General features: G+C 30.7%; 1 protein-coding gene across 1 annotated transcript; it reads left to right on the top strand.

Annotated features, from left to right (window-relative positions):
* On the top strand, window positions 1,893-3,883 carry LOC109356039 (probable polyamine transporter At3g13620). Its single transcript, XM_019599365.1, has one exon. It carries the CDS (start codon window positions 1,967-1,969, stop codon window positions 3,392-3,394), a length of 1,428 nt encoding a protein of 475 aa, XP_019454910.1. The 5' UTR covers window positions 1,893-1,966; the 3' UTR covers window positions 3,395-3,883.

Below are 13,106 nucleotides of genomic sequence, written 5' to 3'. Positions count from 1 at the left end.
CCTTAACAACTTTATTTTTTATTTCCTTTCCGTTTTTAGAAGTCTCGTATAATGGGATATTAACCAAAAAACTTTAATGGGGGGGGGGGGTCACAAATGTTTTCCTCTGTACTTGTATTATTGTTGTAAGCATCTATAACTAATTATGTCGTTTAACACTCAAGTTGCTAAAAATATTTTTGACACAAGAGTGGTCATTCATGGATCACCTGTCTTAAAACAAGTACGTTCATATATCCCTAATTAATGAACTTTCTTCAAATAAATAAATATGTAATTTTATGTTTTTAGAATTTCTTTTTTAATTAAGTGTTACATTTTCATTAGACCAAAACAGAAAAAATGTGACATGAACAAGGACGGATTCTATGTCCCAACTCTGCCCGTCCATGTTCCACATCTTAACCATTAAGTAATTAGGTTTCTAAGATCATCTATTTGCTTCTCCTTGAAATTACCCATTCTTTCCCATTGTGAGACATCCTTACATATTACTTAATTGAAATTTTGAATAATCTCTACCTTCACATAACCCAAAATCTGAAGCTATTAGCTCATGAGTTCACCTACCTGATTGACTTTCAAATTACCCATTCTTTTACATTGTGGAGCACCTTCATATATTATTCACAACTTAAATTTTCAAAAAATAAGTTGGTTCCTAAATAAAACAGAAAGATGCCTCCATGACATGATTTATATTGTTAGTATTATTTTATTTGTTACCAATTAAATTTGATTTAATAAAATTATTCTTCAAAGACTTGGTCATTTTCTTTTTCTTTAATCAATTAATTAATAATATCTTCCGTCTAGTATATTACCATAATAATAATTAATTAATAAGTAACCAAAACCTCGCACCGTGTTATAAAAGGGTAGGTAGTCTAGAAGGCAATCCAGCTGGAATTTTGCTTACATAATAAGTTATTGGATTGACTTATACTTAACTACCGATTAATATATTATATAGACAAAAACTGTTACCAATAATAAGATAAATGATATAAATTATAATTAATAACATAAATATAAATTATCAATAAATTCAAATAAAATAAAATTAATTAACTCTTAAATAAGATCATGTTTTATCAATTTAAATATATATAATTTTGATAAGGATTATCTTAAAGTCGAAAGAGGTCCTAACTTTGGCCAGTTGGATACTACATTCCCCCACAAAATAATCCAAAAAATTATTACATAGTTACTAGAATAATAAAATATATAATAATAATTGTAAAATATTGATTTCTTTAGGTGCATCACCCATTATCTTAAATCATGCCAGCACATGCCCTAAATATAGACACTCGGGGTACTCTTTTCCAATAAGTCCAGTCACTATTTCACAAGAAATAATTAAACCGTCCCATCCCAATCTTGTAGGTTATTTGAGATAAACACATTTAATGGTAATATTAATACATCATTAATATGAGAAAAATGTAATAATATCATCATATCTTTAATAGTAAAATATTAATATATTTTGAATATTTTTTAGTATTATTAAGAGTATTCATCACCTTTTAGGTAGAGAATTAATCTTTTCGAGTACATGATTGTCATCTTAAAGATCTAACAAAACTTTACACCACTAAACCAATGTTTTACTAATATTATATCAATTTCAGTTTATTAGATAAACATAAGTGTGAAAAAGATACAAATTGAATCTAAATGAGAAAAAGTAATCTTCATAAAAAGTAACTAAATGAATAGTAATTAATATATATTATAGTCTCTAACTAATTTATCTCCTAATAATACAAATACAAAGTGATATTTTATCTTCATTAATATTCATTATTCCTGATAAAGATTTGATTGGATCCTTGATTTAATAATGAGAAAAAATGTACTACTTACAATAAACAAATCAGGTACTGAGTTACTTTGACGATTGATCACTTTTCTTCTTTCACTCTTCCCTTCTCTTTCAAACCAAAAAATAAAAGTGATGCAAACTGCCGCCGCAAAACACGACATGGCCGAAGACAGCGACCTACCTGTTACTTCCAAAACCGCCACCGCCACCGCCACCGACAAAAAACCAGCAACCAAAATAAAGAAACTTACTCTGATCCCACTTATATTCCTGATCTACTTCGAAGTCGCAGGTGGTCCCTTCGGCGAAGAACCCGCTGTTCAAGCAGCAGGTCCATTTCTCGCTCTCCTCGGTTTCCTCATTTTCCCATTCATTTGGAGCATACCGGAAGCTCTCATCACCGCCGAACTCACCACCGCCATACCCGGCAACGGCGGTTTCGTCCTCTGGGCCGATCGCGCTTTCGGCCCTTTCTGGGGCTCACTTATGGGCACGTGGAAATTCCTCAGTGGTGTCATCAATATCGCTTCTTTCCCAGTTCTCTGCATTGATTACATCACCAAAATCTTCCCAGTTTTCAGTTCTGGATGGCCTCGCAATGTTGCATTACTAGTTTCATCTCTCGCTCTTTCTTTTCTCAACTACATTGGTTTAACAATAGTTGGTTATGTTGCTGTGGTGCTAGCTGTTGTTTCACTTTTGCCATTTATTTTAATGTCTCTTATCGCAATCCCAAAGATTCGTCCTCATAGATGGCTTAGTATGGGGCAAAAGGGTGTTAAAAAAGATTGGAATTTGTTCTTTAATACTCTTTTTTGGAACTTGAATTTCTGGGACAATGTTAGTACTTTGGCTGGGGAAGTTGATAAGCCTAAAAAAACTTTCCCTTTGGCTCTTTTGGTTGCTGTAATATTCACATGTGTTTCTTACTTGATACCACTCTTTGCTGTTATTGGATCTGTTTCTGTGGACCAGAATGCATGGGAAAATGGGTTTCACGCGCAAGCTGCAGAAATGATTGCAGGGAAATGGTTGAAAATTTGGATTGAAGTTGGTGCAGTGTTATCAGCAATTGGACTTTTTGAAGCACAAATGAGTAGTAGTGCTTATCAGGTATTGGGTATGGCAGAGATTGGAATGTTGCCTAAGGTTTTCGGCATTAGGTCTAAATGGTTCCATACACCTTGGTTGGGTATTTTGGTGTCTATGTTGATAGAAACTGCAGTTTCTTATATGGACTTCACAGATATTATCTCCTCTGCTAATTTCTTGTACAGTTTGGGAATGTTGTTGGAATTTGCTGCATTTCTTTGGTTAAGATGGAAGTCGCCTACAATGACCAGGCCTTATCGAATTCCGATGAAGTTGCCATTGTTGGTGATAATGTGCTTAATACCATCTGTGTTTCTGGTATTTATAATGGTTATAGCTACCAAAACAGTGTTCTTGGTCAGTGGTATTATGACTCTAGGTGGGATAGCATTTTTTTTCTTCATAAAACTCTGCAAGAAAAAAGGGTGGGCAAAGTTCTACCATCATCAGCTTATCATTGAAGAATAAAATGACTCTGGAACAGGTTTTTTTATGATATATCCGGAATTTAGAAGTTAGAAGTATCTCATGTATGTTAGATTTACTCAGAAATGAGGGATGATCAAAAAATTGTCCATGTTTTAGTATTGAACAAAATATCCTCCTCCAACAGTGCAAAGTCATGTTTTTTCCTCATTAACCAATGGACAATTTTTTGTGTGCAATACACTAATATTATGCTATGTTTATCATTAAGGAAACTAAATTTTTTCCTCAGAAGTGAGGTACATTTTAGGTACTGTAAAATAATGTACTAAGGTACATACGTATTAGTAGTAATGTATTTTTGAACTCATGGGTTGAATGCAAATATGCATTTTGTTGCAAGTAAAGTAAGCATTGGTAATGCATGAAAACTGCCATACTATATAGTTGCTGATTTAACTGTTTTCACATCACTGTTCTGTATGTTGCTCTACCTTTTTTGTTCAATATGTTCGCTCTGATTAAAATATACTGTTGTTACAAATCATGTTCTCAGTTCTTCATCAGTGATAAGTTTTACCTAGTTCCTCTAATTAATTGATATTTTGTTATGGGTATAGTTTTCATTGATGTTTAATTCTTCACTAATCAGAGCTTTTATTAGGATGGTTTAGCTTTTATTTATTTATACTTGAACTCCTGTATCAGTTGCCTTATGTTGTAATTGCAAAAGCTTGAAGTTCTGATGGCTATTCTTCTGATTAATTGGACTCTGTTCTCTCAGTATCATATTAGTACTAGGATCTAATTCTTCTGTTCCCATTTTTCTAAGGTCTGTTCAGACTAAATGTTGACTAATCAGCAAAATAAATTAACAATAGAGAAAAGTTATTGCTGATTAAGAAAGAAAGATTTTCTTTGGCCTAGTTCACACTATATGTTAACTCGGTCTTTATCTCACTTCTGGATAAATCTTTGCTTAACTTTTAAATATTCTGTCTTAAGTTATTTTAGAGTTTAGACGCATAACTATTCCAAATACAATGGATAAAGTAAACCACTCTCTATTGCTCTTTCAACTTAACTTTCCACATCTTATTCCCTTATCATATATAATTGCACCCACTAATCTATACAAGTTTTATACATGATAAACGTTCAATAGATAAGAGATGATATTCTAGCATTACCTACTACTACTACTACATTCCTTAAGCCTCAAAACAAGTCAATCAAAAGATCAAAATGTCCATGATGTATAATTTAATGTGATTGTCCTCTAGGTGTAAAGTTTTTTTAATACATAATTCAAAACGGCAGTACTTCTTTCACTTCATATTATTTTTTGTTTGCACATTAAATCAGATAAATATATTAATTTATACACACACCAAAAAATAATTTATATGACTTAGTCATTTGTGCTATTTGTCCTTTATATAAACTTTCTTTCTTTAACTTTTCTTCATCATATATATATATTCATTTAATATTTCTACTAGTTTATTAAAATATCATTGTAAGAGAAAATATGTAAGTATTAACTGTATAAGAATTTTTTTAATATCAATGCATCATTTTTTTATCATTTATATTTAATTACTATTGACTTTTAAATATAACTAATATAAATGAATAGTAAATGATATATTAATTGTTTATAAATATTTACACTGATATATCATAAATATTTCACTTTTATTATAATAAATACATTATTATTCTATATCTTGATTTTTTTTATATTATTTTATTCATTCATTAGTTCTCGTATCATATATTATAATATCAATTTATATGAACAATGTAATACTTTTTATATTTCATTCGAAACTATTATAATAATACATTATTTTGTTCATATAATGTCTATTTCATTTTATTTAAACATCATATATTACTATATTTATATTTATGAACTGTGCAAAGATTTATTTACGTTTGATATATCTTCTACCATTTATTTATTTCACTTTTTTGAAGAATCAATAATTATTAAACATTGAATAGTAGATAATACAATTATAATATATAAAACTCATACTTTTCTAATATATACATTTTGTTCTCATAATGATTTTTAATATGCAAATTAGTACCGATGAAGAACATTAGGGCGCTTAACCCATTTACAAAAAAAAGCAATTATAAGTCATCTTGCAAAGAATACATCTTAAGGATTGAGATACCAATCTTTTAAAAACATCCTTACCATCCCTTACGTCATTAAATTACATCCCAAGTTTAATATTACCTGGGATGAGAAAAATATTTATGCCCACTAATATCTCAAAAAATATTAGCACTAATAATTTATTGATGAGATTATAATTATTAATGAGTATAAATACCCATAAATTTATAAATTATTTTTTTTCATTAAATATTTATATATTACTTTGAGACTTTATAAAATTGTATTTTATTATTATTTCATATTAAATTTTCATGATTAAACTATAATAAAAAAATTATCATATACATTTTATTACTCATGAAATAATAATTTTTATAAAATATATAAAAATATAATTAAATTTGAAAACTCATTAAATATAGACATTTCCAATAGATATACTCAAACGCTCAAAAAATATGTATACAAGTATGGATGAGATTACCCCTAGCCCACCCCACTTTCTAAAATGCTAACTATTATGAGGAGAGTCATCATTTGAAGTTATATTTGGTTAGGTTGAAAAGTGAAGGAATAGTACCCAAAAAAGTGAAAGAATAAAAAAAGATATGAAGGGAAGGGAAAGGAAAAAAGTATTTTCCCTTGTTTCGTTTGCATTGAATAAAAGAAAGAGAAAAAAAAATGGAAGGACTCGTGCTTTTATACTTTATCTCCAATATTAGGAGGAAAACAAGTGAAAAGAAAAACAGTATATACAATATAATGATAATGTATAAGTTTTATATTTAGTGACTCCTCAAGAAAAACAATACAATTATGAATAATGTATTGACTTTGTACAAAAATCTTTATATTAACACTACATGAATATTATACTCTACATTTAAAAAAATTGTATTTTGTGTTAGTCACACTTATAATGTCAAAAATTTACTAAAATTTTGAAAAACAAGAGAAAAAATGTATGCATTTATAATGTGTTAGTTTTATAGATTGTCACTACTCATTTGTCATTCATGTTTTATCACTCACTCTATTCAAAATAAGTAATACAAATGAATAGTCATGTAATGATTGTGTATAAATCTTTATCCTTACAACACATATATAATACACCAAAAACAGATCAATAAACGTATATCAACATCATTATTAATAATAATTATATTTGTTCTCTTCACTTTCTTCCAATTTTCTTATGTATCAAAATAACTAAAAAATTATCACATATTAATGTTTTCTATTTGTTTTCTCTTCATAACTTGTATTCCCTCATTTTTTCTTCATTAACTTTTCTCTTCAAAACCACACATATTGGAAAGCTATGTCACATCTCTTAACCCACACTAACTAAAGCACACACATTTTCATATCAACATCCCCACTTCCTAGTCTTAGATTTATGAAGTAAAAAAAATATCAAGTGACAATGTATGAGTTTTATATATTATCATTGTATTATTTAAAATTCATAAATGTTTACACCACATCATCATAAATAATATAGGAATTATATATAAATTTTTACACTTCATAAATGTTAAATATAAAATTCTTAGATATGAGTAATTATTGGTAGGCAGGTACCTCACATTAAACATATTGCAATATGTTGCCAACTTGCCATAGAGTACTCCCACGTGGGTACCGCGTAAAAAGATGGATCAAAGACTCATCATGGCTTCTATAAGTAGCCTCTTTAGTCTTTAGTATCTTTTTATTTCGTTTCCTAAATTAAGACACATCATTATACCATTAATTACATAATTTGACTATAAAATAGATAATAAAATGACACTTTCTTCCACCATATCATATATATTAGAAGTGTGCAATGGATTAATTTTTTCAATTATTATCTCATACTTCAGAAATTACATAAATAATTGTAAATCCAAAGATTATATCATAAAAAAGTTAGTTTTTCAAACACTTTTGTTCCCAGATTAATCTTTTGAATATCAACTTTGTCATCCCATTCATCCCTCGCGTTCCATCCGTAGCAAACAACGTTGACGTTGCCAACATGTCATGTAACTGATGCACTATGTGGTCAAATATATTTTAAATTACTATGACATATTTTATCATGACTTTCATGATAATCACATAGTACTTGAATATAATGTTCTCAAATACCTATACAAGTTTGTTATTACCATAGCTTGCAACAATTATAAATGACACGAAATAATACTTATTGACTGGGTCACGATCAGGTCGCTCTCTTTAAGACGTTTCGTAGCTCTGTCCAAAATGTGCAAACAGACTATCAACCATGCCGTCCCCAGGATAAAACAGCTCAAATCTCAGTTATCGAATATTTACTGTACTAATACTAACTACAAGTGTCAGTTCTCGAAATGCCTAATATATGGCTACATGTGTCAATTCTTTTCCATCAATACTGACTATCAGTGCGCCAATTCTTAGTACCACAGAGAGAAAGGGGGAGAAGTTTGTCGGAAATGCATCGGCAGAAAATATGAGGGAGAAAGACAAAGTTGAATGAAAGCGCATTCAACTTGGGGCAAAAAAATATGAAGGGATGATACTTCTATTTATAACTTCAGATTTTTTCCAAGTTACTCATCTCTCTAGTGTGGGACTTGAGAGTAATTTTCTTCCAAAACTCTTCTATATGGGACTTGAGAGTTTTTTAGATTTCACACTCACAACCAAGTTCCAACAATCCCCCACTTAAAATTAAAAAACGATTTCCGAGAATATTTGTGATCTCAATAAGATTGTGCTTAAACAAAGGTGTCATGCGACTTGAACCTTTGTATAGTGAATAAGATCCAAATTTTACTAGAGTGACTCGTAGTCTTGAACTCTATCTCCGACATCAGACCACACACGACCTTTTCAAAAGTGTATTCTGTAAAGTTCGTGCCTTAAGCACCATGCACGTCTATCTCAGTATAGTGAACATTCTAGAAATTTATGCCCCAAAATTTCATAGGAAGCGGCCCCCATTTCCACATTCACATAGGTGAGTCTATCAAGAGTACTTCTGTAGCCTATGTACTCCACTTCAATTGGAGTATAGATCTCATTAACAGTTTTAACTCATCCTTATATATGCTGCATGAATCATGCTTCTCATAATTCTATAGCATGTTCTTCTTATATCACTTCACAACTTGTTATTACTAATTGAACCTATTTCTTGGGATCTCCAGTCAGTTAGGTTGGGTTATCATCATGAGTAATCTTTGTTCTAAGAGCAATAATCATATATTCTTAGAAGTATTATAAACTTTCTCTCTAACTAGTCCTTTCGTCAAATGATCTACGAAGTTATTCTTAGTGCGTACATGATCCATTCTAACAGCTCCTGTAGAGAGTAACTCTCTAATGGAGTTGTGCTTACGACAAATTTGTCGTTTCTTACCGTTATAAAAGTGGTTCTCAATTTTAATAATAGTCGCGATACTATTACAATGGATCAACACAACTGATATCAATTTTCCCATAGGGGAATCCCTGCAAGCAAACTTCTCAGCTAACTTGCTTCTTCATTAGCTATTGCTAATGCTATCATCTCAACTTCCATAGTGGATTGAGCTAACATAGTTTGTTTCTTTTTAGACTCTAGATAGTCCATCTCATCATTTATGCATTCTCGCCACAAATCAACATCCAAAGAAGTCAAACTTCTTGGAGAATTGATGAATTATCCTCCAATATATAGACCATATAATGAAGTTTATACTATCTTATGGTTCTTGCTCTCTTACTTCTTCGAGGTTCTGTTTCAAACCTTTCTATTTTTTATCATTATCTCTAATCACAAGTATGTGACTAGTTGAAGTGCTCCCACTATTCCTCAATTTAAAAAGGAATTTCTTCTCATTAAAGTCAGCATTGTTAGACTCAATGATCATTTTTGCGTTAATGTCATAATACTTATACGCAATACTGTTTACATCATACCAATGAATACACATTCATAGGCTCTACTTGCGATTTTAAAACTCTAGGGGCATACCTTCATATATAATTTCATGAGAAATTCTCTTTATCTCATTGGACTGAGACTCTACTGATTTATCATCAGTCATATGATACTTGAGGCAGTGGTAACATCATATATATATATTTTTTATCTTAACTTCCTCGGTATCATATTTCTTTATTTCTCAAGTGCATACCAAATTAATTTGGAAGTCATATATGGGTTGTAGTAATTATAGAGATCATCTGACAACTCATTCAGAATGAAATTCATAAAAGTAATCATTTTCATGCCAGAGAACTATATTAATAGCTAGTTTATCATTTTTCCTTTTTTTTCGGCTTTCTCCAGCAACATTAGGACATTGTTTTTCAAAACGTGTGTAATTTTTCTCATAGTGAGAAAAAATATCATCTTATGTTGCTAATGTTTAGAATTTGTCCCATCAAACCGAAATGGTTTATTCAGGTCATACATGTTCGGTCTAGTAATATTATCTACGAATGTCATTGCAGTAGAAACGTCTTAAAATTGTTGTTACCGTAGTTTGCAACAATTATAAATGGCACAAAATAATACTTACTGGCTGAGTCACAACCAGGTCGCTCTCTTTAAGACGTTTCAGGGCAATACCTAAAATGTGCAAGCAGACTATCAACCATGTCGTCCCTAGGATAAAACAGCACAAATCCCTGTTATCGAATTTTTACTGTACTGTAAGAACCGATCTCGAGTACACCCACCACAATATGGCTACCTCTGCCAATTCTTTTCCCCAATACTGATTACGAGTGTTAGTTCTCAAAATGCCTAGAATATGGCTACCTGTGCCAATTCTTTTCCCTCAATAGTGACTATCAGTGTCAGTTCTCGAAATGACACAATATGGCTACCTGTGCCAATTCTTAGTACCACATAAAGAAAATGAGAGAAGTTTGCCAGAAATGCATCGGCAAAAAATATGAGGGAGAAAGAAAAAGTTGAATAAAAGCGCATTCAACTTAGGGCAAGAAAATATGAATGGAGGAGGCCTCTATTTATAACTTCTAAGTTTCTCATCTCTCCAATGTGGGACTTGGGAGTAGTTTTCTTTCAAAACTCTTCTATGTGAGACTTGAGAATTTTTTAGATTTCACACTCACAACCAAGTTCCAACAGTTATTAAATTGAGGACCATGCTTTACAAAAAATTATTAGATTTAGGTATATTAGGTCAATCACAAAAGAAGATGACAAGAAAAATGACGAAGATATGAATCATATGACTCAAACGGGTTGGATGAAATGATGTAATGTTTCAGGTATCATATGTGATAAAAATGTACCACTCGAAATCGAGAGTAAGTTTAACCACACGACTATAGACTTACAATGTTATATGATAGTGAATATTGGACAATAAAATGTCAACAAGACAATATAGTTTATGTAGTAGAGATGAGAATGTTGTGTTAGTTGAGTCAACATCACAGAAGGAGATGACAAGAAAAATGACGAATGTATGAATCATATGACTCAAACGGGTTGGATGAAATCATGAAATGATGTAATATTTCAGGTGTCATATGTGATAAAAATGTACCACTCAAAATCGAGAGTAAGTTTTACCACATGACTATAGACTTACAATGTTATATGACAGTGAATATTGGACAACAAAATATCAACAAAACAATATAATTTATGTAGCAGAGATGAGAATGTTGTGTTAGTTGAGTCGACATCACAGAAGGAAATGATAAGAAAAATGACGAATGTATGAATCATATGACTCAAATGGGTTGGATGAAATCATGAAATGATGTAATGTTTCATGTGTCATAGGTGATAAAAATGTACCACTCAAAATTGAGAGTAAGTTTTACCACACGACTATAAACTTACAATGTTATATGACATTGAATATTGGATAATAAAATGTCAACAAGACAATATACTTTATGTAGCATAGATGAGATTGTTGCGTTAGTTGAGTCAACATACTAGATAAAATATGATTAGAAATGAATGCACTTTGAAGAAAGTTGTGGTAGCTCATATTACATAAAATATGGTAGAATCGCGTCTCAAGTGGTTTAGACATCTATAGAGAAGACTATTAGAACTCCTCATAGGGAAAGTAGATTATTAAATGAAAACTAGTATAATTCCTAAAACCTCAGGTGGTTTCATCAATATAGTCAACCTCACTTTGTAAGATAAAAGCTTGGATGTTGTCGTTATATACACCAATCTTCATTTTTTTCATCCTAATTTTATTTAAAATTGATTAAAACTAGGAGTCTTTTTGTTTGAATTTATTTCCTCATAAAATAATTTAATTTATTTTTTTAAATAAATACTTATAGAAAATTTACATGTATTTGGAAAAAATTTAATAATGTGATTTTCAACTAATTAATTTTTCAGTATAGTCATAACTCATTCAGAGTATTTTTTTTAATCATTTCAAGTAAAAAACTTATTATGATTTTACCGAGTAAAGTAATTTCTATTCTACCCCACAAGTAATTAAACAGTGTTATAAAACTAGGCTCAGATCAACCGATCCAACCGGTTCAACTATGAACCAGATGTCTAACCGATTCAAATCTCTCATGTAATCGGCTTCGCATAAAAATAGATTATCACTGTTATAAATTTCCATTTTAATGCAAATTGAATCAAGCAGTCCAATCATTAACCTACTAGTCCAACAAGTGACTTATTGACTCAGTGTCCTCACCGAGTTATTGAATGGTTCGAGTTTAATAACATTATAATTAAAAGTTAATTATATAGTCAAATAAACACTTATTTTTTTAACAAATATGTCTCCATATTACCAACGAGCGTTGGTTCAAGTGGTACATACTTGATTCCTCTTAAGCAAGATCTCGGGTTCGAGTCTTGTGGATGAGAAAAATGTCCGCTGGGAGAGTTAGCCCCACATAACTGTGGATGTTCCCGGTTCGGACATGATTGCCTCTAGTGTGAGGATACCTATCAGAAACCAAAAAAAAAAAAATGTCTCCATATTAAGGTTATTAATTTAAATAACTACTAAATTTGTTATTTTACAATATATTATTTTTGTGATTTTTTATATGAACTTCAGACTTCGAATCCATATAAGACTTTTTATTATTAAAATACCAAATCAAATAATTCTAAATAAATTGTCTTAATACCAATCAAATCAAAGGGATTTTTATCTATCTATTAACAATGTAACACCGCGAATTTTACGAGTTTGAATTATAAGATTTTACTAATATTTTCATTAATTATATATTCGAAAATGAATTTCTGGGAATTTTAGGTAAAGAATTAGACAAAACTCTAGCTGAGTTTTATTCTTGAAATTGTATTTCCTATTTTGTGGTAAATTTTGGTAATTTTCGGAGACAGTCGGTTCTGAACCACTGTCGGGGCCGAAATCCACCCGGTACGGCTCAAAAAGTGGTTTTTGAGTTCCGTAACTCGGAATCGAATTCCGATCGCACCGTTGGCTTCGTAATTTCATTTCGAGTCAATATAGACCCTGAATACACCCATACCTATTTTCTAAATATTTTTCACTCGGAATGCCGAAATCCGAAATTCTAATCGGATATTACGATCGGGCAATTTATAATATCTGATCGGGTATTAGCCGATAATAATCGAGCATGTTT

Source organism: Lupinus angustifolius, chromosome LG09 (genome assembly GCF_001865875.1).
Source record: "Lupinus angustifolius cultivar Tanjil chromosome LG09, LupAngTanjil_v1.0, whole genome shotgun sequence".
Lineage (NCBI taxonomy): Eukaryota > Viridiplantae > Streptophyta > Magnoliopsida > Fabales > Fabaceae > Lupinus > Lupinus angustifolius.
This window is presented reverse-complemented; position numbering and strand designations above follow the sequence as displayed.

What these genes read in the sequence shown, in the direction of transcription:
- LOC109356039 (XM_019599365.1), top strand. Translation starts at nt 1,967, where the DNA reads ATGCAAACTGCCGCCGCAAAACACGACATGGCCGAAGACAGCGACCTA.